The sequence below is a fragment of the Oncorhynchus keta genome, chromosome 5 (genome assembly GCF_023373465.1).
Source record: "Oncorhynchus keta strain PuntledgeMale-10-30-2019 chromosome 5, Oket_V2, whole genome shotgun sequence".
NCBI classification, from domain to species: domain Eukaryota; kingdom Metazoa; phylum Chordata; class Actinopteri; order Salmoniformes; family Salmonidae; genus Oncorhynchus; species Oncorhynchus keta.
This window is the reverse complement of record NC_068425.1, coordinates 27,148,366-27,175,653: the sequence shown is the minus strand read 5'-3', so window position 1 is coordinate 27,175,653 and position 27,288 is coordinate 27,148,366. Positions and strand designations below refer to the sequence as shown.

General features: G+C 45.5%; 2 protein-coding genes across 2 annotated transcripts in view; one reads left to right on the top strand and one right to left on the bottom strand.

Moving 5' to 3' along the window:
• Positions 1-19,006: 19,006 nt before the first annotated feature.
• Positions 19,007-24,671, bottom strand: LOC127930338 (uncharacterized). The gene is made up of 3 exons (XM_052520008.1): positions 24,543-24,671; positions 19,900-21,222; positions 19,007-19,358 (listed from the first exon to the last, which is right to left on the bottom strand). The coding sequence occupies exons 2-3, from the start codon at positions 20,304-20,306 to the stop codon at positions 19,007-19,009; spliced, it is 759 nt and encodes a 252-aa protein (XP_052375968.1). The 5' UTR covers positions 20,307-21,222; positions 24,543-24,671.
• LOC118377828 (calcium-binding mitochondrial carrier protein SCaMC-3-like) overlaps positions 22,384-27,288 on the top strand; it is a 31,980-nt gene continuing 27,075 nt past the window's right edge. The window contains exon 1 of the mRNA XM_035764769.2: positions 22,384-23,395. Within this exon, the coding sequence (XP_035620662.1) occupies positions 23,177-23,395 (219 nt within the window). The 5' untranslated portion in view covers positions 22,384-23,176. The remainder of the gene's footprint in view (positions 23,396-27,288) is intronic.

Sequence of the window (27,288 nt, the reverse complement as noted above, 5' to 3'; positions counted from 1 at the left end):
ACACTACCTGTCCAGGGAGCTGCTCTATAACACTCCTCAAACACTACCTGTCAGGTACCTGCTCTATAACACTCCTCAAACACTACCTGTCCAGGTACCTGATCTATAACACTCCTCAAACACTACCTGTCCAGGTACCTGCTATATAACACTCCTCAAACACTACCTGTCCAGGTACCTGATCCATAACACTCCTCAAACACTACCTGTCCAGGTACCTGCTCTATAACACTCCTCAAACACTACCTGTCCAGGTACCTGATCTATAACACTCCTCAAACACTACCTGTCCAGGTACCTGCTCTATAACACTCCTCAAACACTACCTGTCCAGGTACCTGATCTATAACACTCCTCAAACACTACCTGTCCAGGTAGCTGCTCTATAACACTCCTCAAACACTACCTGTCCAGGTACCTGCTCTATAACACTCCTCAAACACTACCTGTCCAGGTACCTGCTCTATAACACTCCCCAAACACTACCTGTCCAGGTACCTGCTATATAACACTCCTCAAACACTACCTGTCCAGGTACCTGATCTATAACACTCCTCAAACACTATCTGTCTAGGTACCTGATCTATAACACTCCTCAAACACTACCTGTCCAGGTACCTGATCTATAACACTCCTCAAACACTACCTGTCCAGGTACCTGATCTATAACACTCCTCAAACACTACCTGTCCAAGGAGCTGCTCTATAACACTCCTCAAACACTACCTGTCCAGGTACCTGCTCTATAACACTCCTCAAACACTACCTGTCCAGGTACCTGATCCATAACACTCCTCAAACACTACCTGTCCAGGTACCTGAATAACACTCCTCAAACACTGTCCAGGTACCTGATCTATAACACTCCTCAAACACTACCTGTCCAGGTACCTGATCTATAACACTCCTCAAACACTACCTGTCTAGGTACCTGATCTATAACACTCCTCAAACACTACCTGTCCAGGTACCTGATCTATAACACTTCTCAAACACTACCTGTCCAGGTACCTGCTCTATAACACTCCTCAAACACTACCTGTCCAGGTACCTGATCTATAACACTCCTCAAACACTATACCTGTCTAGGTACCTGATCTATAACACTCCTCAAACACTACCTGTCCAGGTACCTGCTCTATAACACTCCTCAAACACTACCTGTCCAGGTACCTGCTCTATAACACTCCTCAAACACTACCTGTCCAGGTACCTGCTCTATAACACTCCTCAAACACTACCTGTCCAGGTACCTGATCTATAACACTCTGAGGTACCTATAACACTCCTCAAACACTACCTGTCCAGGTACCTGCTCTATAACACTCCTCAAACACTACCTGTCCAGGTACCTGCTCTATAACACTCCTCAAACACTACCTGTCCAGGTACCTGCTCTATAACACTCCTCAAACACTACCTGTCCAGGGAGCTGCTCTATAACACTCCTCAAACACTACCTGTCCAGGTACCTTCTCTATAACACTTCTCAAACACTACCTGTCCAGGTACATGCTCTATAACACTCCTCAAACACTACCTGTCCAGGTACCTGATCTATAACACTCCTCAAACACTACCTGTCCAGGTACCTGCTCTATAACACTCCTCAAACACTACCTGTCCAGGTACCTGCTCTATAACACTCCTCAAACACTACCTGTCCAGGTACCTGCTCTATAACACTCCTCAAACACTACCTGTCCAGGTACCTGATCTATAACACCCTCAAACACTACCTGTCCAGGTACCTTCTATAACACTCTCAAACACTACCTGTCCAGGTACATGCTCTATAACACTCCTCAAACACTACCTGTCCAGGTACCTGATCTATAACACTCCTCAAACACTACCTGTCTAGGTACCTGCTCTATAACACTCCTCAAACACTACCTGTCCAGGTACCTGATCTATAACACTCACCTGTCCAGGTACATGCTCTATAACACTCCTCAAACACTACCTGTCCAGGTACCTGCTCTATAACACTCCTCAAACACTACCTGTCCAGGTACATGCTCTATAACACTCTTCAAACACTACCTGTCCAGGTACCTGATCTATAACACTCCTCAAACACTACCTGTCCAGGTACATGCTCTATAACACTCCTCAAACACTACCTGTCCAGGGAGCTGCTCTATAACACTCCTCAAACACTATCTGTCCAGGTACCTGCTCTATAACACTCCTCAAACACTACCTGTCCAGGTACCTGATCTATAACACTCCTCAAACACTACCTGTCCAGGTACCTGATCTATAACACTCCTCAAACACTACCTGTCCAGGTACCTGATCTATAACACTCCTCAAACACTACCTGTCCAGGTACCTGATCTATAACACTCCTCAAACACTACCTGTCCAAGGAGCTGCTCTATAACACTCCTCAAACACTACCTGTCCAGGTACCTGCTCTATAACACTCCTCAAACACTACCTGTCCAGGTACCTGATCCATAACACTCCTCAAACACTACCTGTCCAGGTACCTGATCTATAACACTCCTCAAACACTACCTGTCCAGGTACCTGATCTATAACACTCCTCAAACACTACCTGTCCAGGTACCTGATCTATAACACTCCTCAAACACTACCTGTCTAGGTACCTGATCTATAACACTCCTCAAACACTACCTGTCCAGGTACCTGATCTATAACACTTCTCAAACACTACCTGTCCAGGTACCTGCTCTATAACACTCCTCAAACACTACCTGTCCAGGTACCTGATCTATAACACTCCTCAAACACTACCTGTCTAGGTACCTGATCTATAACACTCCTCAAACACTACCTGTCCAGGTACCTGCTCTATAACACTCCTCAAACACTACCTGTCCAGGTACCTGCTCTATAACACTCCTCAAACACTATCTGTCCAGGTACCTGATCTATAACACTCCTCAAACACTACTTGTCCAGGTACCTGCTCTATAACACTCCTCAAACACTATCTGTCCAGGTACCTGATCTATAACACTCCTCAAACACTACTTGTCCAGGTACCTGCTCTATAACACTCCTCAAACACTACCTGTCCAGGGAGCTGCTCTATAACACTCCTCAAACACTACCTGTCCAGGTACCTGCTCTATAACACTCCTCAAACACTACTTGTCCAGGTACCTGCTCTATAACACTCCTCAAACACTACCTGTCCAGGGAGCTGCTCTATAACACTCCTCAAACACTACCTGTCCAGGTACCTTCTCTATAACACTTCTCAAACACTACCTGTCCAGTTACATGCTCTATAACACTCCTCAAACACTACCTGTCCAGGTACCTGATCTATAACACTCCTCAAACACTACCTGTCCAGGTACCTGCTCTATAACACTCCTCAAACACTACCTGTCCAGGTACCTGCTCTATAACACTCCTCAAACACTACCTGTCTAGGTACCTGCTCTATAACACTCCTCAAACACTACCTGTCCAGGTACCTGATCTATAACACCCCTCAAACACTACCTGTCCAGGTACCTTCTCTATAACACTTCTCAAACACTACCTGTCCAGGTACATGCTCTATAACACTCCTCAAACACTACCTGTCCAGGTACCTGATCTATAACACTCCTCAAACACTACCTGTCTAGGTACCTGCTCTATAACACTCCTCAAACACTACCTGTCTAGGTACCTGATCTATAACACTCCTCAAACACTACCTGTCCAGGTACATGCTCTATAACACTCCTCAAACACTACCTGTCCAGGTACCTGCTCTATAACACTCCTCAAACACTACCTGTCCAGGTACATGCTCTATAACACTCCTCAAACACTACTTCAAAACACTACCTGTCCAGGTACCTGATCTATAACACTCCTCAAACACTACCTGTCCAGGTACCTGCTCTATAACACTCCTCAAACACTACCTGTCCAGGTACCTGATCTATAACACTCCTCAAACACTACCTGTCCAGGGAGCTGCTCTATAACACTCCTCAAACACTAAACACTCCTGTCCAGGTACCTGCTCTATAACACTCCTCAAACACTACCTGTCCAGGTACCTGATCTATAACACTCCTCCTCAAACACTACCTGTCCAGGTACCTGATCTATAACACTCCTCAAACAATACCTGTCCAGGTACCTGCTCTATAACACTCCTCAAACACTACCTGTCCAGGTACCTGATCTATAACACTATAACACTCAAACACTACCTGTCCAGGTACCTGATCTATAACACTCCTCAAACACTACCTGTCCAGGTACCTGCTCTATAACACTCCTCAAACACTACCTGTCCAGGTACCTGATCTATAACACTCCTCAAACACTACCTGTCCAGGTACCTGATCTATAACACTCCTCAAACACTACCTGTCCAGGTACCTGATCTATAACACTCCTCAAACACTACCTGTCCAGGGAGCTGCTCTATAACACTCCTCAAACACTACCTGTCCAGGTACCTGCTCTATAACACTCCTCAAACACTACCTGTCCAGGTACCTGATCTATAACACTCCTCAAACACTCCAACACACCCTTACGCGCATTGTTTTCCCAGTGATGCTAGTCTCCTTAAGACAGTTCTGTTTGAGGTTTTTGAATCCCTACTCTTCTATCCATCTGTCATTACTCCTTCCTCGCTCATATCTCTATTTATTCTTGTTTTATCCTATTTTTTTCTCTATCCTCATCTGGCATTACCTCCTCATTTTGTTGTTTTGCCCCCCTCCACCCCTTCAACCCAGAGCTCAGTGAGGATTTTAAGCTGGACATCAAACGAACTCGCCGTAGATTTAAGAGTCATCCAGTCCGAAGGCATCCAGTTTAGGTTGTTCAAAAAGGGTGTGTGAGTTTATCTCTTTGTAACTCAATTGACATTCTAACTGGCGTCTGCCGTTTTGACTGTTGTTTCTCTGTGTCAGTAGCTGTCTTCTCTTTCTGTAATACTTTCATATTTGTGGATCTTTGTCTGTCTCTGTTTTTTTGATTGTTTGTTTGTATGACTTTCCCTTTCTTCCTCTCTTATTCCATCTCGCTCACCCTCCCTCTCCAGTCTCTCTCTCTCTCTCTCTGCAGTGGGCTGTTTAAGACTGATAAAGGGATTGGCAGTGCTGGTATGAAGCTGGACTCTCTGGAAAGGCAGTGTGAGAGCAAACAGCTAATAAAGGTGAAATCACACACACACAGCAAAATAGCATTCCAAGCTAATGTTGAGGTATGTGTGTATGGTTGTGTTTGTGCGGTATGTGTATACATGTCAGCCGGCTGACCATATCTGGCCTGCCGGTCGACAAAATATAAATAAATATATGCCATTTAGCAGACGCTTTTATCCAAAGCGACTTACAGTCATGTGTGCATACATTCTACGTATGGGTGGTCCCGGGGATCGAACCCACTACCCTGGCGTTACAAGCGCCATGCTCTACCAACTGAGCTACAGAAGGACAAATCCCATCTGGACAAATCCCATCTGGACGGCCGACTGGTACTATCTGGCCGGCTGAACAGACTGGTCCTTTCTGGCCGGCCGGCTGACTGGTACTATCTGGCCAGTCAAATGCTGGTCCTATCTGGCTGGCCGACTGGTTCAATCTGGCTGGCCGACTAGTTCTAGCTGGCTGGCCGACTAGTTCTAGCTGGCCGGCCGACCTGTCCCATCTGGCCAACCAGCCGACTGGTGCCTCAACCAGGACTAGTCGGATGTCATAAGGTGAATGCACCAATTTGTAAGTCGCTCTGGATAAGAGCGTCTGCTAAATGACTTAAATGTAAATGTAAATGTAAATGTCCTATTTGGCCGGCCGACTGGTCTTATCTGGCTGACCGGTCCCATCTGTCTGGCCAACCTGTCCCATGTGTCCGGCCGACCAGTCCAATATGACCGGATGGCCGACCAGTCCAATATGACCGGATGGCCGACCAGTCCAATATGACCGGATGGCCGACCAGTCCAATATGACCGGATGGCCGACCAGTCCAATATGACCGGATGGCCGACCAGTCCAATATGACCGGATGACCGACCAGTCCAATATGACCGGATGGCCGACCAGTCCAATATGACCGGATGGCCGACCAGTCCTATCTTTCCGGCTGACTGGTCCTATCTGACCGGCTGGCCGACAGGTACTATCTATCTATTTTTTGTGTTGTGAGGGTGGACTGACTGTATTATTTGGCATTAATAGACTGGTTTTACACTCAACAATGTTCTATCATAGCTGGGAGAGAGCGTGAGGACGGCTCATGTCATGCAGGTTCATGTAGCCTATACAAGACAGTTATATATTATAAAACATATATATATTGGTAGCTGATTAGTATGCTGTTACATCAAAAATGTATTTTACAATCTGCAACGTAATGAATTTCACTAAGAACACATTGAGAACACCTTCCTAAACCCCACACCCCTTTGCCCTCAGAACAGCCCCAATTCGTCGGGGCATGGACTCTACAAGGTGTCAAAATAAGTTCCACAGGGATGCTGGCCCATGTTGATTCCAATGCTTCCCACAGTTGTGTGAAGTTGTCTGGATGTCCTTTGGGTGGTGGACCATTGTTGATACACACAGGAAAATGTTGAGCGTGAAAAACCCAGGAGCGTTTCAGTTCTTGACACAAACTGGTGCACCTTTTTTTTCACAGTCCCCAGGAAAGTACAGTATGATACAGAGCCATGAGTGCATGGAACAACCTTCCACCTTATCTAGCACAATTGAACAGCAACCCTGGATTTAAAAAAACAAATAAAGCAAAACCTCACGGCACAACACCTCTCCCTCCTGTGAACCATTTGTTGTGTGTACTGTAAGTACTTACATGTGTAACTGATAGCTGCGCGCACACACAAACACTACATGTTCATGTTTTTAAATGTATGTAAATTGTAAAGTCTTTTTTTGTCTGGAATGTCTTTTTTGTTATGTGTCAGACCTCAGTAAGACTAGCTATCGCCGATGGCGATCCTAATAAATCAAAAACAAACAGAAAATATGTTAAAAACATTAAACGTGTCCATGATCCAGGCTGTAACACAACCGGCCGTGATTGGGAGTCACGTAGGGCGGTGCACAAGGTGTAGGCTGTCATTGTAAAGAAGAATTTGTTCTTAACTGACTTGCCTAGTTAAATAAAGGTTAAATAAAACATTTAAATATTAATAATAATAATTACATCAGACATAAGAAACTAGCTGGGTTAGCCCTTGCCAGAAGATATTGACACTGCCGCTTTGCTTGTTTACACTGAGCTGCACTGAGGTTTGAACACAATCATGGTTACATTAAGACACCGTGGAGCCAGCACGAGATATGGGTCAGAAAAGTGCCTCAAAGCAGGGATGGGATATGCTACTGTACTCCAAATTTGACCTGTATCCACACTGCTACACCGAGAAGATTGAAGTACTGCTAGTTTACCTGGAAAACTGATGCTAGCTATCAGTTACCCACAACAGCCATTTTGGTATGGCATATTGTGTAGAACAACAAAGGAGCTGATTGGCTGACACTGCCATTCCAAAATGGCTGCAGTGGCTCCATACAACCATATAACAACATGCTCCACCTGGCTAACATTATGAATAGCTAACATTGATAACAATTTACCACAATTCATCAATGTGGACATGAGGGAATAGCTGAGTTACTGTTCCAAAAATAGCACATGGCTAGCATTACGTTTGGCACCGATTTAGCTAGGCTAGCTAGATAACTAGCTAGCCAGCCCTTAGCTAATCTAGCTAACATTAGCTAACGTTGGTGATGATATGAATCTGAAATAAGAACCTTAACTGCTTTTTGAGGAGTTTTCAATAGATAACAGATGGAAAGTTCAATGGAATAGCCTACACATTCTTACCTTGGAAAGCAGAACTTGCATGTGTATTGTGTGTCTTTGTGTTGTGTCTTTGTGTTCAAAATCAAATTAAATGTTATTTGTCACATGCTCCGAATACAATACTGTGAAATGCTTACTTAAAAGCACTTAACCAACAATGTTGTGTGTATTCCTGTTGGTCACTATTTGGGAATGGTGATGGTGGTTTATATTGTCTCCCTAGCCTCTTGGGAACGTTTTACAATTTGTGAGCTCGTTTTATCAATCATGAGCATGTTTTATATCAATTCATGCACGTGTTTGAGTAATTCTGGTGTATTTCTTATAATTCGTGAGTTTGTTTTATAAATCATGACATGTTTTATATCAATGGGGGTGTGATCGGTCCTCCTTTTCCTGTAGTCCACAATCATCTCCTTTGTCTTGATCCCGTTGAGGGAGAGGTTGTTGTCCTTGCACCACACGGTCAGGTCTCTGACCTCCTCCCAATAGGCTGTCTCATCGTTGTTGGTGATCAGGCCTACCATTTTTGTGTCATTGGCAAACTTAATGATGGTGTTGGAGTCGTGCCTGGTCATGCAGTCATGAGTGAACAGAGAGTACAGGAGGGGACAGAGCCCCTGATGGGCCCCCATGTTGAGGATCAGCGTGACGGATGTGATTGTTACCTACCTTTAACAACTTGGGGCGGCCCGTCAGGAAGTCCAGGACCCAGTTGCAGAGGGAGGTGTTTAGTCCCAGGGTCCCATGAGCTTTGAGGGCAATATGGTGTTGAATGCTGAGCTGTAGTCAATGAATAGCATTCTCACATACAATGGGGCAAAAAGTAATTAGTCAGCCACCAATTGTGCAAGTTCTCCCACTTAAAAATATGAGAGAGGCCTGTAATTTTCATCATAGGTACACTTCAACTATGACAGACAAAATGAGGAGAAAAAAAATCCAGAAAATCACATTGTAGGATTTTTAATTAATTTATTTGCAAATTATGGTGGAAAATAAGTATTTGGTCACCTACAAACAAGCAAGATTTCTGGCTCTCACAGACCTGTAACTTCTTCTTCAAGAGACTCCTCTGTCCTCCACTCGTTACCTGTATTAATGGCACCTGTTTGAAGTTGTTATTAGTATAAAAGACACCTGTTCACAACCTCAAAGAGTCATACTCCAAACTCCACTATGGCCAAGACCAAAGAGCTGTCAAAGGACACCAGAAACAACATTGTAGACCTGCACCAGGTTGGGAAGACTGAATCTGCAATAGGTAAGCAGCTTGGTTTGAAGAAATCAACTGTGGGAGCAATTATTAGGAAATGGAAGACATACAAGACCACTGATAATCTCCCTCGATCTGGGGCTCCACGCAAAATCTCACCCGTGGGGTCAAAATGATCACAAGAACTGTGAGCACAAATCCCAGAACCACACGGGGGGACCTTGTGAATGACTTGCAGAGAGCTGGGACAAAAGTAACAAAGCCTACCATCAGTAACACACTACGTCGCCAAGGACTCAAATCCTGCAGTGCCAGACGTGTGCCCCTGCTTAAGCCAGTACAGGTCCAGGCCCGTCTGAAGTTGGCTAGAGAGCATTTGGATTATCCAGAAGAAGATTGGGAGAATGTCATATGGTCAGATGAAACCAAAAAATAACATTTGGGTAAAAACTCAAATCGTCGTGTTTGGAGGACAATGAATGCTGACTTGCATCCAAAGAACACATTACCTACTGTGAAGCATGGGGGTGGAAACATCATGCTTTGGGGCTGTTTTTCTGCAAAGGGACCAGGACGACTGATCCGTGTAATGGAAAGAATGAATGGGGCCATGTATCGTGAGATTTTGAGTGCAAACCTCCTTCCATCAGCAAGGGCATTGAAGATGAAACGTGGCTGGGTCTTTCAGCATGACAATGATCCCAAACACACCGCCTGGGCAACAAAGGAGTGGCTTCGTAAGAAGCATTTCAAGGTCCTGGAGTGGCCTAGCCAGTCTCCAGATCTCAACCCCATAGAAAATCTTTGGAGGGAGTTGAAAGTCTGTGTTGCCCAGCAACAGCCCCAAAACATCACTGCTCTAGAGGAGATCTGCATGGAGGAATGGGCCAAAATACCAGCAACAGTGTGTGAAAACCTTGTGAAGACTAACAGAAAACATTTGACCTCTGTCATTGCCAACAAAGGGTATATAACAAAGTATTGAGATAAACTTTTGTTATTGACCAAATACTTATTTTCCACCATAATTTGCAAAGAAATTCATTCAAAAATCCTACAATGTGATTTTCTGGATTTTTTTCTCATTTTGTCTGTCATAGTTGAAGTGTACCTATGATGAAAATTACAGGCCTCTCTCATCTTTTTAATTGGGAGAACTTGCACAATTGGTGGCTGACTAAATACTTTTTTGCCCCACTGTAGGTGTTCCTTTTGTCCAGGTGTGAAAGGGCAGTGTGGACTGCAATAAAGATTGCATCATCTGTGAATCTGTTGGTGCGGTATGCAAATTGGAGTGGGTCTAGGGTTTCTGGGATAATGGTGTTGATGTGAGCCACGACCAGCCTTTCAAAGCATTTCATGGCTACAGACGTGAGTGCACAGGTCGGTAGTCATTTTGGCAGTTTACCTTAGTATCCTTGGGCACGGGGACTAGGCTTGGTCTGCTTGAAACATATTGGTATTACTGACTCAGACAGCGAGAGGTTGAAAATGTCAAAGAAGACACTTTCCAGTTGGTCAGCACATGCTCGGAGTACACGTCCTGGTAACCCGTCTGGCCCTGTGGCCTTGTGAATGTTGACCTGTTTAAAGCTCTTATTCACATTGGCTGCGGAGAGTGTGATCACACAGTCGTCCGGAACAGCGGATGCTCTCATGCATGTTTCACTGTTACTTGCCTCAAAGCGAGCATAGAAGTTGTTTAGCTTGTCTGGTAGGCTCGTGTCACTGGGCAGCTCTCGGCTGTGCTTCCCTTTGTAGTCTGTAATAATTTATCGCCCGAGTCACTGGTGCTTCCTACTTTAATTATTGCTTGTAAGCAGGAATCAGGAGGAAAGAATTATGGTCAGATTTTCCAAATGGAGGGCGAGGGAGAGCTTTGTGCACATCTCTGTGTGTGGAGTGAAGGTGGTCTAGAGTTTTTTTTCCCTCTGGCTGCACATTTAAGATGCTGTATGAAATGAGGTGAAACTGATTTAATTTTCCCTGCATTAAAGTCCCCGGCCACTAGGAGTGCCGCCTCTGGATGAGCGTTTTCCTGTTTGCTTATGGCGGTAAACTGTTCATTGAGTGCGGTTTTAGTGCCTGCCTCGGTCTGTGGTGGTATGTAGGCAGCTACGAAAAATACAGATGAAAACTCTCTATGTAGATAGTGTGGTCTACAGGTTATCATGAGATATTCCACCCAAGGCGAGCAAAACTTTGAGACTCCCTTAGATATTGTGCACCAGCTGTTGTTTAGAAATATACATAGGCCACCGCCCCATGTCTTACCAGAGGCTGCTGTTCTATCCTGCCTGTCACAACTTCTGCCAAAGTCGATGCCTCTCCTTGTTCGGGTGGTGCTCGGCGGTCGATGTCACCGGTCTTCTAGCCATCATTGATCAATTTTTCATTTTCCATTGGTTTTGTCTTGTCTTCCTACACACCTGATTTCAATTCCATTCATTACCTGTTGTGTATTTAACCCTCTGTTTCCCGATCATGTCTTTGTCAGAGATTGTTTCTTGTTTCAGTTTCGTGTTGTTTGTATTTGGTGCGTGACGGTCCTCCTATCCAGTTTGTTTAATTTGTATTTATGGTTTTGGAGTCATGTTTTGTTTGATTAAATTACTCCATTTACCAAGTTTATTCTCCTGCGCCTGACTTCCCTGCCACCTATACATACGTTTGTGACACTGCCGATAGAGTGTATAACCTGCCAGCTGTAGGTTAATAATGTCGTCGTTCAGCCGTGACTCGTGAAACATAAGATATTACATGTTTTTATACATACATTCAGTTAATCCCATTTATTTTCCAGAGATGTAACGTTGGCTAACAGTACGGATGGCAAAGGCAGATTAGCCACTCGTTGCCTGCTCCTCACAACACACCCCAATTTCTTTCCGCAAAATATTTTTCTTTCTCCAACGAATGACAGGGATGGGATGAGGGCTTGTTCGAGTGTTTGGAGTATATCCTTCCAGTCCGACTCATTAAAGAAAAAGTATTTGTCCAATTCAAGGTGAGTAATCGATATTCTGATGTCCAGAAGCTCTTTTCAGTCATAAGAGACTGAAACATTATGTACAAAGTAAGTTACAAACAATGCAAAAAAACGAACAAATTAGCACAATTGGTTAAGAGCAAATAAAACAGCAGCCATCCTCTCCGGCGCCATCTCATCTCAGCTAGGGTTCTAATGTACGCAATAGGCTACAAACACACACATTCACTATAATGTCCCATGGAAAGGCTCTTAAAAAGGACAGATGGCAACTGAATTCACAAGTGTGACATGCCACGATATGTATACTGAACAAAAATAATAACGCAACATACAACAATTTCATTGATTTAACTGAGTTAGAGTTCATATGAGGAAGTCAGTCAATTGAAATAAATGCAATAGGCCCTAATCTATGGATTTCACTTGACTTGGAATACAGATGTGCATCTGTTGGTCACAGATACCTTATTTTTGAGCATTTAAATTTCCATCGATAAAATGCAATTGTGTTCATAGTCCGTAGCTTATGCCTCCCCATAACACCACCACCACCATGGTGCACACTGTTCACAACATTGACATCAACAAACTGCTCACCCACACAACGCCATACACGTCTGCGGTTGTGAGGCCGGTTGGGACGTCCTGACAAATTCTCTAGAACAATGGTGGAGGTAGAGCTTATGGTAGAGAAATTAAAATGTAATTATCTGGCAACATCTCTGGTGGACACAATTGGACGCTCCCTCAGAACTTGAGACATCTGTGGCATTGTGTTGTGTGACATAACTTCACATTTTAGAGTGGCCTTTTATTGTCCCCAGCACAAGGTGCACCTGTTGGTTTGATTATCCTGTTTGGTCAGCTTCTTGATATGCCACGCCTATCAGGTGGATGGATTATCTTAGCAAAGGAGAAATGCTCTCTAACAGGGATGTAAACAAATTTGTTCACAAAGCTTGAGACAAATAAGCTTTTTGTGCATTTCTGGGATCTTTTATTTCAGCTCATGAATCATAGGTCCAAAACTTTAGATGTTGCATTTATATTTTTGTTCAGTGTAGGTTATGGTTAAACTGTAGCCCATAATAATGGGGATTTGGTTAAAAATAAATATTAGAATGATGGCGATGTTGATAATTATAATGCTAAAAATAATTATAGTGATATTGATGATGACTGCAATAATGTTGGTGGTGATGATTTTGAGTCTGTGTGTCATTGTGTCTGTCTGTTCAGTTGGTAGTAATGTTGATGAATAGCGGTTGCCCCTAGGAACCCCAAAATCAACACCACTCACCCTCCTGCTGACAGATGGCCAATCATCTAAAGCACCGTGAGATACCTTTATGTGTATGAACAGGACTGTTATGTGTGTGTGTGTGTGTGTGTGTGTGTGTGTGTGTGTGTGTGTGTGTGTGTGTGTGTGTGTGTGTGTGTGTGTGTGTGTGTGTGTGTGTGTGTGTGTGTGTGTGTGTGTGTGTGTGTGTGTGTCCATTTGTATGTGTATAACGGTATGTTTGAATCTGTATTTGTATATGACCACATGCTAGCTGGCCATTGCTGTAGAGCACAGTGGGATGGCTTTATATACTATGCACCCAGGGGGTCATTGGAGTGTGGAGAGGTGTGCTGTGATCACACACTGGCTCACACTCTACATAGAAAGACAGAGAGCCATTCATTTGTGTCCATGACAGCAAGATAAACAAAGAGAATGAATGAGTGAGGGAGAGGGAAAGAGAGAGAGATGGGAAAAGTAACAGAAAATGGTGAAAATAATAATGGAAGAGACTCAAAAAGAGAAGGAGAGAGCAAGAAAGGGAGAGGAATATAGCGACTAACAATAAAGGGAGAAACGTTATAATGAGTTCATAATAAATAAGCACTGTGAAGAAAGTGGACGGAGCAGTCAGAAGAACGAGAAGAGAATATCAGTTAGCATATTGTAGTCTTATCTGAGCAAGAGGAAGTTATTAAACACTACTCTGAGTGAATTAGGCTCAATGTAATATAAATCAAATCAAATGTTATTTGTCACATACACATGGTTAGCAGATGTTAATGCGAGAGTAGCGAAATGCTTGTGCTTCTAGTTCCGACAATGCAGTAATAACCAACAAGTAATCTAACTAACAATTCCAAAACTACTGTCTTATACACAGTGTAAGGGGATAAAGAATATGTACATAAAGATATATGAATGAGTGATGGTACAGAGCAGCATAGGCAAGATACAGTAGATGGTATCGAGTACAGTATATACATATGAGATGAATGAGAAGTGGCATAGTTAAAGTGGCTAGTGATACATGTATTACATAAGGATGCAGTCGATGATATAGAGTACAGTATATACGTATGCATATGAGATTAATAATGTAGGGTATGTAACATTATATAAGGTAGCATTGTTTAAAGTGGCTAGTGATATATTTACATAATTTCCCATCAATTCCCATTATTAAAGTGGCTGGAGTTGAGTCAGTGTCAGTGTCAGTGTATTGGCAGCAGCCACTCAATGTTAGTGGTGGCTGTTTAACAGTCTGATGGCCTTGAGATAGAAGCTGTTTTTCAGTCTCTCGATCCCAGCTTTGATGCACCTGTACTGACCTCGCCTTCAGGATGATAGCGGGGTGAACAGGCAGTGGCTCGGGTGGTTGATGTCCTTGATGATCTTTATGGCCTTCCTGTAACATCGGGTGGTGTAGGTGTCCTGGAGGGCAGGTAGTTTGCCCCCGGTGATGCGTTGTGCAGACCTCACTACCCTCTGGAGAGCCTTACGGTTGTGGGTGGAGCGGTTGCCGTACCAGGCGGTGATACAGCCCGCCAGGATGCTCTCGATTGTGCATCTGTAGATGTTTGTGAGTGCTTTTGGTGACAAGCTGAATTTCTTCAGCCTTCTGAGGTTGAAGAGGCGCTGCTGCGCCTTCTTCACGATGCTGTTTGTGTGAGTGGACAAATTCAGTTTGTCTGTGATGTGTATGCCAAGGAACTTGCTACCCTCTCCACTACTTTTCCATCGATGTGGATAGGGGGGTGTTCCCTCTGCTGTTTCCTGAAGTCCACAATCATCTCCTTAGTTTTGTTGACGTTGAGTGTGAGGTTATTTTCCTGACACCACACTCTGAGGGCCCTCACCTCCTCCCTGTAGGCCGTCTCGTCGTTGTTGGTAATCAAGCCTACCACTGTTGTGTCGTCCGCAAACTTGATGATTAAGTTGGAGGCGTGCGTGGCCACGCAGTCGTGGGTGAACAGGGAGTACAGGAGAGGGCTCAGAATGCACCCTTGTGGGGCCCCAGTGTTGAGGATCAGCGGGGTGGAGATGTTGTTGCCTACCCTCACCACCTGGGGGCGGCCCGTCAGGAAATCCAGTACCCAGTTGCACAGGGCGGGGTCGAGACCCAGGGTCTCGAGCTTGATGACGAGCTGGGAGGGTACTATGGTGTTGAATGCCGAGCTGTAGTCGATGAACAGCATTCTCACATAGGTATTCCTCTTGTCCAGATGGGTTAGGGCAGTGTGCAGTGTGGTTGAGATAGCATCGTCTGTGGACCTATTTGGGCGGTAAGCAAATTGGAGTGGTTCTAGGGTGTCAGGTAGGGTGGACGTGATATGGTCCTTGACTAGTCTCTCAAAGCACTTCATGATGACGGAAGTGAGTGCTACGGGGCGGTAGTCGTTTAGCTCAGTTACCTTAGCTTTCTTGGGAACAGGAACAATGGTGGCCCTCTTGAAGCATGTGGGAACAGCAGACTGGTATAGGGATTGAATATGTCCGTAAACACACCGGCCAGCTGGTCTGCGCATGCTCTGAGGGCGCGGCTGGGGATGCCGTCTGGGCCTGCAGCCTTGCGAGCGTTAACACGTTTAAATGTCTTACTCACCTCGGCTGCAGTGAAGGAGAGTCCGCATGTTTTCGTTGCAGCCGTGTCAGTGGCACTGTATTGTCCTCAAAGCGGGCAAAAAAGTTATTTAGTCTGCCTGGGAGCAAGACATCCTGGTCCGTGACTGGGCCAACTGCATTCATTCCATCATCTGAACACTGTTGGTTCTTAGCAGTTTGCCATACTTTAGGGACCCCAAGAGGATTACAGTTGTAATCGCACTCACTTTCCAATCCAATCTCATTCAAATGCGGTAGCAGGCTGGTTACCAAATTTCTTGGAGCCAGGGAACCATGAAATACACTGAACAAATGTGTCTTACCACAATTTACTCCTTAGCCACGAAGGAACTAGCCATGACCTGCTGTTTGATATGCAGATCCAAAGCACACTCTCTGCACGCCCACCACACAACCTCTGTGTGTGTGTGTGTGTGTGTGTGTGTGTGTGTGTGTGTGTGTGTGTGTGTGTGTGTGTGTGTGTGTGTGTGTGTGTGTGTGTGTGTGTGTGTGTGTGTGTGTGTGTGTGTGTGTGCGTGCGTGCGTGCGTGCGTGCGTGCGTGCGTGCGTGCGTGCGTGCGTGCGTGCGTGCGTGCGTGCGTGCGTGCGTGCGTGCGTGTGTGAAGTGTGCGTGTGTCTCTGTGCATTTGACCAAACTCACCCCTGACAGCGTACAACAATCCACCTCAATGGCACCATAGCAACCGAGAAAACAATTTACACTGGAGTCCAGTAAACTCCAAATTAAAACACTTCTATGAAAATAGTTAGTTATGTCCACATGCATTGCTGCTCACCGAGGCGTGAGTCTGTTCTTCGGTGCTTCGCTTCAGAGCAGCAGTCCTCAGCAGTCCTCACTCCTCATGGTGTAGTCACGATCGTTGCCAGAGCCTCGGGGTGAAGCTCTATTCAGGTTTAGGATGAATCTCAACAGGCTAAAGTGGCTGCCTTTCCTCATCTCCTCCCTTTCATTTACACTGAATCTATGGACAGGATTGGTGAAAGCTTTTGTATATAATGGATGTCCACCAGGTATTTTATCGCACCTATCATGCACTTTCACCACGGTGCCGAGAAATACGACGAGGAGAGAAAGCCGCTATAAACAATTGAGATGCACAGATTAGCTCAAGAGAAGTTCAGCAGAAGGAAAGGAGAGAAGGCCACTTGAGACTATTGAGATGTACCCTTGACTCTAGAGGGGGAGAAGGCCATTGTTGTGGGACTGGAGAGTTGCCTCAGTGATGATGGAACACAACAAGTCCGTGCCAGTAAGGCCGACTGATTTCCTGCTATCAAGGCTGCTATTCATCACAGTTATCACACTGCTAAAGTATTGCAGATGGTGATGTTTCATTTTATCTAATCAAATCCGTACTTACATATTAGCTAGATGGTATCTGGTTTTCCTTGTTTAATCTTTTGCTCAGGTACACCAACTTAATACCAGCTGATCTTACAGTCTACACTCCTTGAAAAAAAGGGTTCCAAAAGGGTTCTTTGGCTGTCTCCATAGGAGAAACCTTTTTAGTTACAGATAGAATCTTTATAGGTTCCTGCTGGAATCTTTTTGGGTTCCATGTCGAACCCTCTGTGAAAAGGGTTCTATATGGAACCCAAAAAGGTTCTAACTAGAACCAAAAGGGTTGTCCCTGGAATCGAAAGGGGTTCTCCAATGGGTTGTCCTATGGGGACAGCCGACTAACCCTTTCAGGTTCTAAATTGCACCTGTGCAATCAAAAAGTCTGGGATATTATAATATAGCAATATATGTCCTACACTCTAATACACTACTGTAGGATAAAATGAGACTTCATTTCACAGAGAGGCCCATGGTTTAATGGCTGTTCTGGTAAGGAAAGAGATCAGAGGACTATGGCAACTGCAGACAGTCACATCAAGCTGTTCATAAGGTGATACCCTCTGTGCATGTGTGTGTGGGAGAGAAAGAGAGCGAGAGAGAGATAGAGAGACGTGGAGAGAGAGGGGGTTGCCTGTGTGGCCACGAACCCACCTAGAATTTGATTGGCCTCTGAAAATATTGATAGTTTTGACGAAGACGCACACCGACAGCAAGACTCATCCATCTCACCAGAGAAAGCATTTCGCTACAGAGTACGACCCTGCCTCACACAGGAAGCGGCGCAGGTCCTAATCCAGGCACTTGTCATCTCCCGTCTGGATTACTGCAACTCGCTGTTGGCTGGGCTCCCTGCCTGTGCCATTAAACCCCTACAACTCATCTAGAACGCTGCAGCCCGTCTGGTGTTCAACCATCCTAAGTTCTCTCACGTCACCCCGCTCCTCCGCTCTCTCCATTGGCTTCCAGTTGAAGCTCGCATCCGCTACAAGACCATGGTGCTTGCCTACGGAGCTGTGAGGGGAACGGCACCTCAGTACCTCCAGGCTCTGATCAGGCCCTACACCCAAACAAGGGCACTGCGTTCATCCACCTCTGGCCTGCTCGCCTCCCTACCACTGAGGAAGTACAGTTCCCGCTCAGCCCAGTCAAAACTGTTCGCTGCTCTGGCTCCCCAATGGTGGAACAAACTCCCTCACGACGCCAGGACAGCGGAGTCAATCACCACCTTCCGGAGACACCTGAAACCCCACCTCTTTAAGGAATACCTAGGATAGGATAAAGTAATCCTTCTCACCCCCCCCCCCCTTAAAAGATTTAGATGCACTATTGTAAAGTGTCTGTTCCACTGGATGTCATAAGGTGAATGCACCAATTTGTAAGTCGCTCTGGATAAGAGCGTCTGCTAAATGACTTAAATGTAAATGTAAATGCTACAGATACTATGACAGAGGTGTAAGTGTCTGTGTGTAGCTGGTGAGATGAGTCAGGCGCAGGACAGCAGATATGAGTAATGAAAGCAACTTTACTCAAATATATCACAATACACGTCATAATAAATACAAGGACACAAATACGGACCGCAATACAATAAACAATTACTCACAAACAAACCTGGGGGAACAGAGGGTTAAATAATGAACAAGTAATTGGGGGATTGAAAGGTGTGTAAGACAAAGACAAAACAAATGGAAAATGAAAATGAAAGTGAATCGGCGATGGCTAGAAGGCCGGTGACGGCGACCTCCAAATGCCGCCCGACGTGACAGTACCCCCCCCAGCAGCGCGCCGACACCGACCTCGGGGACAACCCGGAGGACGAGGCGCAGGGCGATCCGAATGGAGACGGTGGAACTCCCGCAGGAACGAAGGGTCCAAGACGTCCTCCACCGGCACCCAGCATCTCTCCTCCGGACCGTACCTCTCCCACTCCACGAGGTACTGAAGGCCCCTTGCCTGATGGCTCAAGTCCAGGATGCCTTGAACAGCATACGCCGGGGCCCCCTCGATGTCCAGAGTGGGCGGAGGAACCTCCCGCACCTCAGACTCCTGGAGTGGACCAGCCACCACCGGCCTGAGGAGAGACACATGGAACGAGGGATTAATACGGTAATCTGGGGGAAGCTGAGGGGATGCGCACGGTGGAGACCTGGTCTTGACTTTCCACCGTAGTCGCACCGATGGAAACTCTTACACACCTCCCTGAGCACTCTCGTGACCACCCCCTGAGAGCCCTCTGTTGCCAATAAATAGTGGGGTCATGACAGGCCAACCAGGGTAGGTCCAGCACCACAGGAAACGCAGGAGAATCAATAAGGAAGAGACTGATTCTGTCCTTGTGACCCTCCTGCGTAACCATGTCTAGTGGAGCGGTGGCCTCCCTTATCAGCACTGACCCTAATGGTCGACTATCTAGTGCATGCACAGGGAAGGGCATATCCACAGGAACAAGGGGGATACCTAAACTATGAGCAAATTAACGTTCAAATAAAATTCCCAGCTGCGCCTGAATCTACGAGAGCCTTATGCTGGGAATGCGGGGAAAACTCAGGAAATTAAATAAACACATACATGTGAGCAACAGAGGGCTCTGGGTGAGCCTGGTGCTGACTCACCTGGGGTGACACGATAGTGCCTTGCCTGCTGCCTCGACTCCCTGAGGAACCTCCCCAGCACCGACCAGCAGTGTGCCCTCTGCGGCCACAGATGGTTTAGGGAATGGCCCCTCCTCCGGTCGCCCTAAGTGCTGCACCTCCCAGCTCCATGGGCGTCGGAGCAGAAGTGCTGGGGATGGACCTGACACGTCCCGATCTGAAAGTCCACGGGCAGTCAGCAGGTTGTCCAGCCGGATGGACAGATCCACCAGCTGGTCCAATGTGAGGGTGGTGTCTCGGGAGGCCAACTCCCGAACAACATCCTCACGCAGACTGCACCAGTAGTGATCGATCAGGGCCCTGTCGTTCCATCCCACGCTGGCGGCCACGGTCGGGAAGTCCAAAGCAAAATCCTGCTCGCTCCTCATCCCCTGCCTTAGGTGGAACAGACGTTCACCCGCCGCTCGACCCTCAGACGTGTGGTTGAAAACTTCCCAAATGCGACGGGTGAACTCTATGTAACGGTCCAACGCCGTATCTCCTTCACTCCATACGGCGTTGGACTACTCCAGGGCTTTGCCTGAGTGACGAGGGCGGACACGCTCTCATGTCCCGAAGGAGCCGGGTGGATGGTTGCCAGGTAGAGCTCCAGCTGTAGTAGGATCCCCTGGCATACGGCAGCCGTCCCATCATACTCCCTCAGGAGCGCGTGTCGAATCCCGCTGCGACCAGGTGAAGGAGGGGTGGACAGTGGGGCCTACTGTAGTGGGGCTGGTTGAGGCGCTGGATGACCTCCTCCTCTCTCCCAATGATCCATCGTCTGCAGCATGCGATCCATGGCGGTGCCCAGACGTTGCAACATGGTGGCGTGCTTCTGGACGCGCTCCTCTACCGCCACAGGGAGGGCGTCTGCTCCTGCTGACTCCATTAGCAGGTGAGTCATTCTGTAAATCGTCTGTGTGTAGATGGTGAGATGAGTCAGGCGCAGGACAGCAGATGTGAGTAATGAAAGCCTTTTTACTCAAATATATCACAATACACAATGTAATAAATACAAGGCCACAAAAACGGACCGCAATACAATAAACATTACTCACAAACAAACATGGGGGAACAGAGGGTTAAATAATGAACAAGTAATTGGGGGATTGAAACCAGGTGTGTAAGACAAAGACAAATCAAATGCAAAATGAAAAGTAGATTGGCGATGGCCAGAAGGCCGGTGCCGTCTTCCGCCGCCCGAACAAGGAGAGGGACCGACTTCGGCGGAAGTCGTGACAAGAGGAGAGCTGTTTGTCTCGATCGGATGCTTTCTCTGGTGAAATAGATTCAGCTTCTTGTGAACTGGTGGAAAATTATGAAACACAGATAGACAAGAATGATAAATACGTTTTTCCCTTTTTTTAATTGTTCATATTTTTTGGGAATCCTGGCTTCCCTTGGCAGCCATGAATTACGTGCCACTTTGTCGGCTGAATTTCATTACACTTGTGGTGTTTGTAATAGATGTCCCTTACCATTCAAATGGCATGTGCACAGTGCACTGGTCGGATGCTGGACTTATTTTGGAGTAGACTAATGTGAGCAGGTGACCTACTTAACCTACTTTAAAGTGATTTGTTTGACTACATGTACATATTACCTCAATAACCTAGACTAACCGGTACCCCAACACATTGACTCTGTACTGGTACCCCCTGTATAAAGCCTTGCATGTTATTGTACTGCTGCTGTTTAATTAGTTGTATGCTAATACCCTTATATTTTAATGCAAACACTGTAACAAAACTTTTGGAATTGATTTATGATTTATTTGAAGTAGAGAATGTGCCTAAGCTGAAGTATTTAATGTGTTGAACCATCGTAATTATATTGAAAATATCCATCTTGCATCAATTAAGGTTCAAAATGGTATGGCCCCACTTAACTGGGTTTGTGCCCCATCTTGGCTACCCCATTCAAAATATTCTGGACATGCCACTGGTGGAGAGGGGGAGAGAGAGAATCTCGTAGTCCACTTTGGTTTTATTGAGCCACTACTGGTCCATGTCAACATTTTTAGAACTGTGTCATGAGCCTCCCTCCCACTGTCTCTGCATAATCTCTCATATCCCATGCATGCTGACCGGGCGGTTTCCGTCACAGTGCGCCAGATGCGCGTCACGGCGTGCAAACCCCATTATGTATCTACTAATACCCAATAAGAGCCTATCAATGGGTTCAATGGGGATGGGGCAGCCAACAGCACCCTTTACTTTCACTGTGAAAATGGAGATCACATTAATGTTCCTGCATTACAAATTCGGAATTCAGTTGAATGAAATATCCATCAAGTGATTAGGACTAAGGATACGGTGGTAGCCTGTTGTGTGGTAGAGGCTAGATTACAATTATAGTTTGAGGGATTTGATGCTGTGTGTGTGTGTGTGTGTGTGTGTGTGTGTGTGTGTGTGTGTGTGTGTGTGTGTGTGTGTGTGTGTGTGTGTGTGTGTGTGTGTGTGTGTGTGTGTGTGTGTGTGTGTGTGATATGAGCAGCTGCAATAATGATAACGGCTATGTAATGAACAGAAGGAAGCATCATAATCTTACAAGAGAGGAGGGGAGGATGGACCTGCAGAGGTGAAAGTGGATGATTTTTGTTAGGCTTCTTCTCCTACAGCTACACCTAACCACTCGCACTCTGTTCTAACTTCGAACCTTTCAAGGTAAAAGGGAACTCTTTCTCTCACGAACACTCGCACACAAACACCGCATTGAGCGCGTTGTCAGAGATGACAGCATAGAAATTACACCCGGTATCCTACATGCATACACAAAGCTGTAGCTGTGGTAAAATATAAAGAAAAACAGGGAGCTTGGTTCGCTTCGTTGCATGGGGGACTCACTGCCTATCCAAAAGGCAGAGCCAGTCCCCTGACCAACAGACTAATTCATTTGAATTAGTTCATGGATTTAATCATCGCCGATGTCACGAGATACGTAACGGATACGGGGATTAATATTACAGGCACCGAGAGTTTACACCGCGCCCGGTGTACTGACATTCTCTGCAACGACTCGGTATATGAAACCGGTGCCTCGGTAACGAGACCGACGGAGAACATCAGTTATTTCAGTAAGGCTATCGTGCCATTTCGATATACCATGGTTCCGGGATTTGAATAGGTAGGCTATCGTAACGATACCCACTGGGAGTCATTAGAACAAAAAGCACTCCTTTAATTTTCTACGCCTGCTTCGCGGCAGCAGGTTGGGGTAATAGCCACCACCACCAGGATTGCACAAGTCTACAATTCACATGGGCGAAGGCAGGGCTCGGTTCTGCTTTGGTTGGACCCGGGCTCGCTGTCAAGAACAAGACAAAGGTGTGTCGGACCCTGGGAGGGAACCAGAAACGCGAGAGAGATGGGCCGAACTGTTCGACCAACTGGACCTCAATAAAGACGGTAAAGTCGACATCAACGAGCTGAGGATAGGACTCGCTGCCCGCGGTTTACTTCGCAGTGACGCGGAGGAGGTGAGAGGAATAGTGATTTTGGGGTTATTCCAATAGAAATGTGTATCCCTTGAATTATAGCCTGCATGGCACATTAATTGTGTGTGTGTGTTCTTGGCTGAGTAAGGAGTAAAACGATTATGTCCTGTCAAACAACACAAACTGATCATACAGTATGTCTGACATAGGCCAGGGGTTCCTAAACTTTTTTTTCTGATAGCAAATTCACCAGGGACCCCCTCAAAATCCGAACACAACTCAGACTTTAGAGTGAGGTAAAAAATAGCATACAAGAAGTTTCATGACTGCTGCAGTTCCATGCATGGCCAGACTAACCAATACTTCAGTCATGGAAAGTAAAATGTAAACAACAATTGGATGGAATACAATAAGTTTTAGTTGAAAACTGGGTAATTGATGGAGTACTGTGGATCCCTGTGAGCCTCCCAGGCCCGTTTGTGTGTCTAAGGGTATACTGTGGATTAATAATATTGTATTGTACTGTATTGCACCAACTTCTTCCACAGACCCCTTGGCCAGATTTGTGTAAATTTGTGTAATCGGTTGTTGTGACATCTGCTCTACATTTCTTAACGTTTAAACAACACATATAAAAAAAATAGTTTTTCTGTTAAAGGTCCGAACAGTGAACATCGTGTGTTTCATAACATTTGAGGATATTTGGATGAAACCAGTGAAAAAATGACTGTACATTAACTAAGTTGATCATGAAGTTACTGGTCCCCTCCCTCATGTCAAACACTTGAATTCGGGGATTATTTCTGTCTTTATTTAACTAGGTAGGTCAGTTTAGAACATATTCTAATTTACAATGACAGCCTACCGGGGAACAGTGGCTTGTTCAGGAACAGAACGACCTTGTCAACTCGGGGATTCAATCCAGCAACTTTTCGGTTACGGGCCAACGCTTTAACCACTAGGCTACCTGCTGCCCCTATGCAATGCTAAGTAGGGCTGTAAATGTTATACAGTAGCGTCTTATAATCTTAACTAATTTAAATATGTAACTCCTTAAAACCGCCATCACATGTTCGCATCATACGGCTTTGTTTACAAACCATAAATAGCTCAAGTAGAACGTGGCAGAACGATACTGGTAACTCAACTTTTCATCTGTGTTGTAACTTATAACTAGCAAGCTACTTACCATAATGCCAGAAAAAACACACCGTGTTGTGACTGGATGCCATAGTGATAATTTAACATTACACTATTTCCTGAAGAATGAAGACATCCGTAAGCAGTGGCTGATTTTTATTTCTGCTGGACAGGATCATAACACCCGTGTGCAGTGCACATTTAGAGCGAAGTTGCTTTATAAATTGGGGAGAACATTTGATGTGTCTTGCCAGGAAGCTAATCATGAAGATGGATGCTGAACCATCATTGACAGTGGATCAGTTTATCTTGCAAGCACTGACCATAATGTAAGTATGAGTCTGACACGGTGGCTGTAACTGTGGCTACTTTGACGGTATATTTTCTGCATCACAGCTGATTGTCACTATATGGTTTTTGTTCTTCCATCCCTAAACCCCCTACATTGAGTCTAAGAACTGACAGCAAACAGCTGAAATGAAGGAATGTTGTCCACAAAAGGAGTTCTGGTGTGTATAGTATTTGTAATTTACCCCTGAAAATTATATTCTGCCATTCAATTATTATGTCTTATATTTGCTGTAGCTTGTGTCATTGGGGCTCTAATGATCTACATTTTAGAAAATTCAACATCTACTCGGTTTGCACATCTTTCCAGACAACCACCGCAGCAGTAATGCCATGATACAAAATCAGATTTCCCAAGGCAAGGGGGGATATGTTGTAAAGCCTGTGAAGACAGACCAAATAAGGGGGGATATGTTGTAAAGCATGTGAAGACAGACCAAATAAGGGGGGATATGCTGTAAAGCCTGTAAAGACAGACCAAATAAGGGGGGATATGCTGTAAAGCCTGTAAAGACAGACCAAATAAGGGGGGATATGCTGTAAAGCATGTGAAGACAGACCAAAGAAGGGGGGATATGCTGTAAAGCATGTGAAGACAGACCAAATAAGGGGGGATATGCTGTAAAGCCTGTGAAGACAGACCAAATAAGGGGGGATATGCTGTAAAGACTGACCAAATAAGGGTGGATATGCTGTAAAGCCTGTAAAGACAGACCAAATAAGGGGGGATATGCTGTAAAGCCTGTGAAGACAGACCAAATAAGGGGGGATATGCTGTAAAGCCTGTGAAGACAGACCACATAAGGGGGGATATGCTGTAAAGCATGTGAAGACAGACCAAAGAAGGGGGGATATGCTGTGAAGCATGTGAAGACAGACCAAATAAGGGGGGATATGTTGTAAAGCATGTGAAGACAGACCAAATAAGGGGGGATATGCTGTAAAGCCTGTAAAGACAGACCAAATAAGGGGGGATATGCTGTAAAGCCTGTAAAGAGAGACCACATAAGGGGGATATGCTGTAAAGCCTGTAAAGACAGACCAAATAAGGGGGGATATGCTGTAAAGCATGCGAAGACAGACCAAAGAAGGGGGGATATGCTGTAAAGCATGTGAAGACAGACCAAATAAGGGGGGATATGTTGTAAAGCCTGTGAAGACAGACCAAATAAGGGGGGATATGTTGTAAAGCCTGTGAAGACAGACCAAATAAGGGGGGATATGCTGTAAAGCCTGTGAAGACAGACCAAATAAGGGGGGATATGCTGTAAAGCCTGTGAAGACAGACCAAATAAGGGGGGATATGCTGTAAAGACCGACCAAATAAGGGTGGATATGCTGTAAAGCCTGTAAAGACAGACCAAATAAGGGGGGATATGCTGTAAAGCATGTGAAGACAGACCAAAGAAGGGGGGATATGCTGTAAAGCATGTGAAGACAGAAACAAGAAGGGGGGATATGCTGTAGAGCCTGTGAAGACAGATCAAGTGAAGACAAACCAAAGAAGGGGGGATATGCTGTAAAGCCCGTGAATACAAACCAAATAAGGGGGATATGCTGTAAAGCCCGTGAAGACAGATCAAGTGAAGACAGACCAAAGAAAGGGGGATATGCTGTAAAGCCCGTGAAGACAGATCAAGTGAAGACAAACCAAAGAAGGGGGGATATGCTGTAAAGCCCATGAAGACAGATCAAGTGAAGACAGACCAAAGAAGGGGGGATATGCCGTGAAGCCCGTGAAGATAGATCAAGTGAAGACAGAAACAAGAAGGGTGGATATGCTGTAGAGCCTGTGAAGACAGATCAAGTGAAGACAAACCAAAGAAGGGGGGATATGCTGTAAAGCCCATGAAGACAGATCAAGTGAAGACAAACCAAAGAAGGGGGGATATGCTGTAAAGCCCATGAAGACAGATCAAGTGAAGACAAACCAAAGAAGGGGGGATATGCTGTAAAGCCCGTGAAGACAAACCAAATAAGGGGGATATGCTGTAAAGCCCGTGAAGACAGATCAAGTGAAGACAGACCAAAGAAAGGGGGATATGCTGTAAAGCCCGTGAAGACAGATCAAGTGAAGACAGACCAAAGAAGGGGGGATATGCTGTGAAGCCTGTGAAGACAGATCAAGTGATGACAAACCAAAGAAGGGGGATATGCTGTAAAGCCCGTGAAGACAAATCAAGTGATGACAAACCAAAGAAGGGGGGATATGCTGTAAAGCCCGTGAAGACAGATCAAGTGAAGACAAACCAAAGAAGGGGGGATATGCTGTAAAGCCCGTGAAGACAAACCAAAGAAGGGGGATATGCTGTAAAGCCTGTGAAGACAGACCAAATAAGGGGGGATATGCTGTAAAGCCTGTGAAGACAGACCAAATAAGGGGGGATATGCTGTAAAGACCGACCAAATAAGGGTGGATATGCTGTAAAGCCTGTAAAGACAGACCA

Bases quoted from the DNA above. Each gene is read 5' to 3' on its own strand.
- LOC127930338 (XM_052520008.1), bottom strand. From the start codon at position 20,306: ATGAGGAGCGAGCAGGATTTTGCTTTGGACTTCCCGACCGTGGCCGCC. The intron at 19,359-19,899 runs GTGAGTCAGCAC...GTCTCTCCTCAG, and splicing joins GCACTATCGTGTCACCCCAG to GCCGGTGGTGGCTGGTCCAC.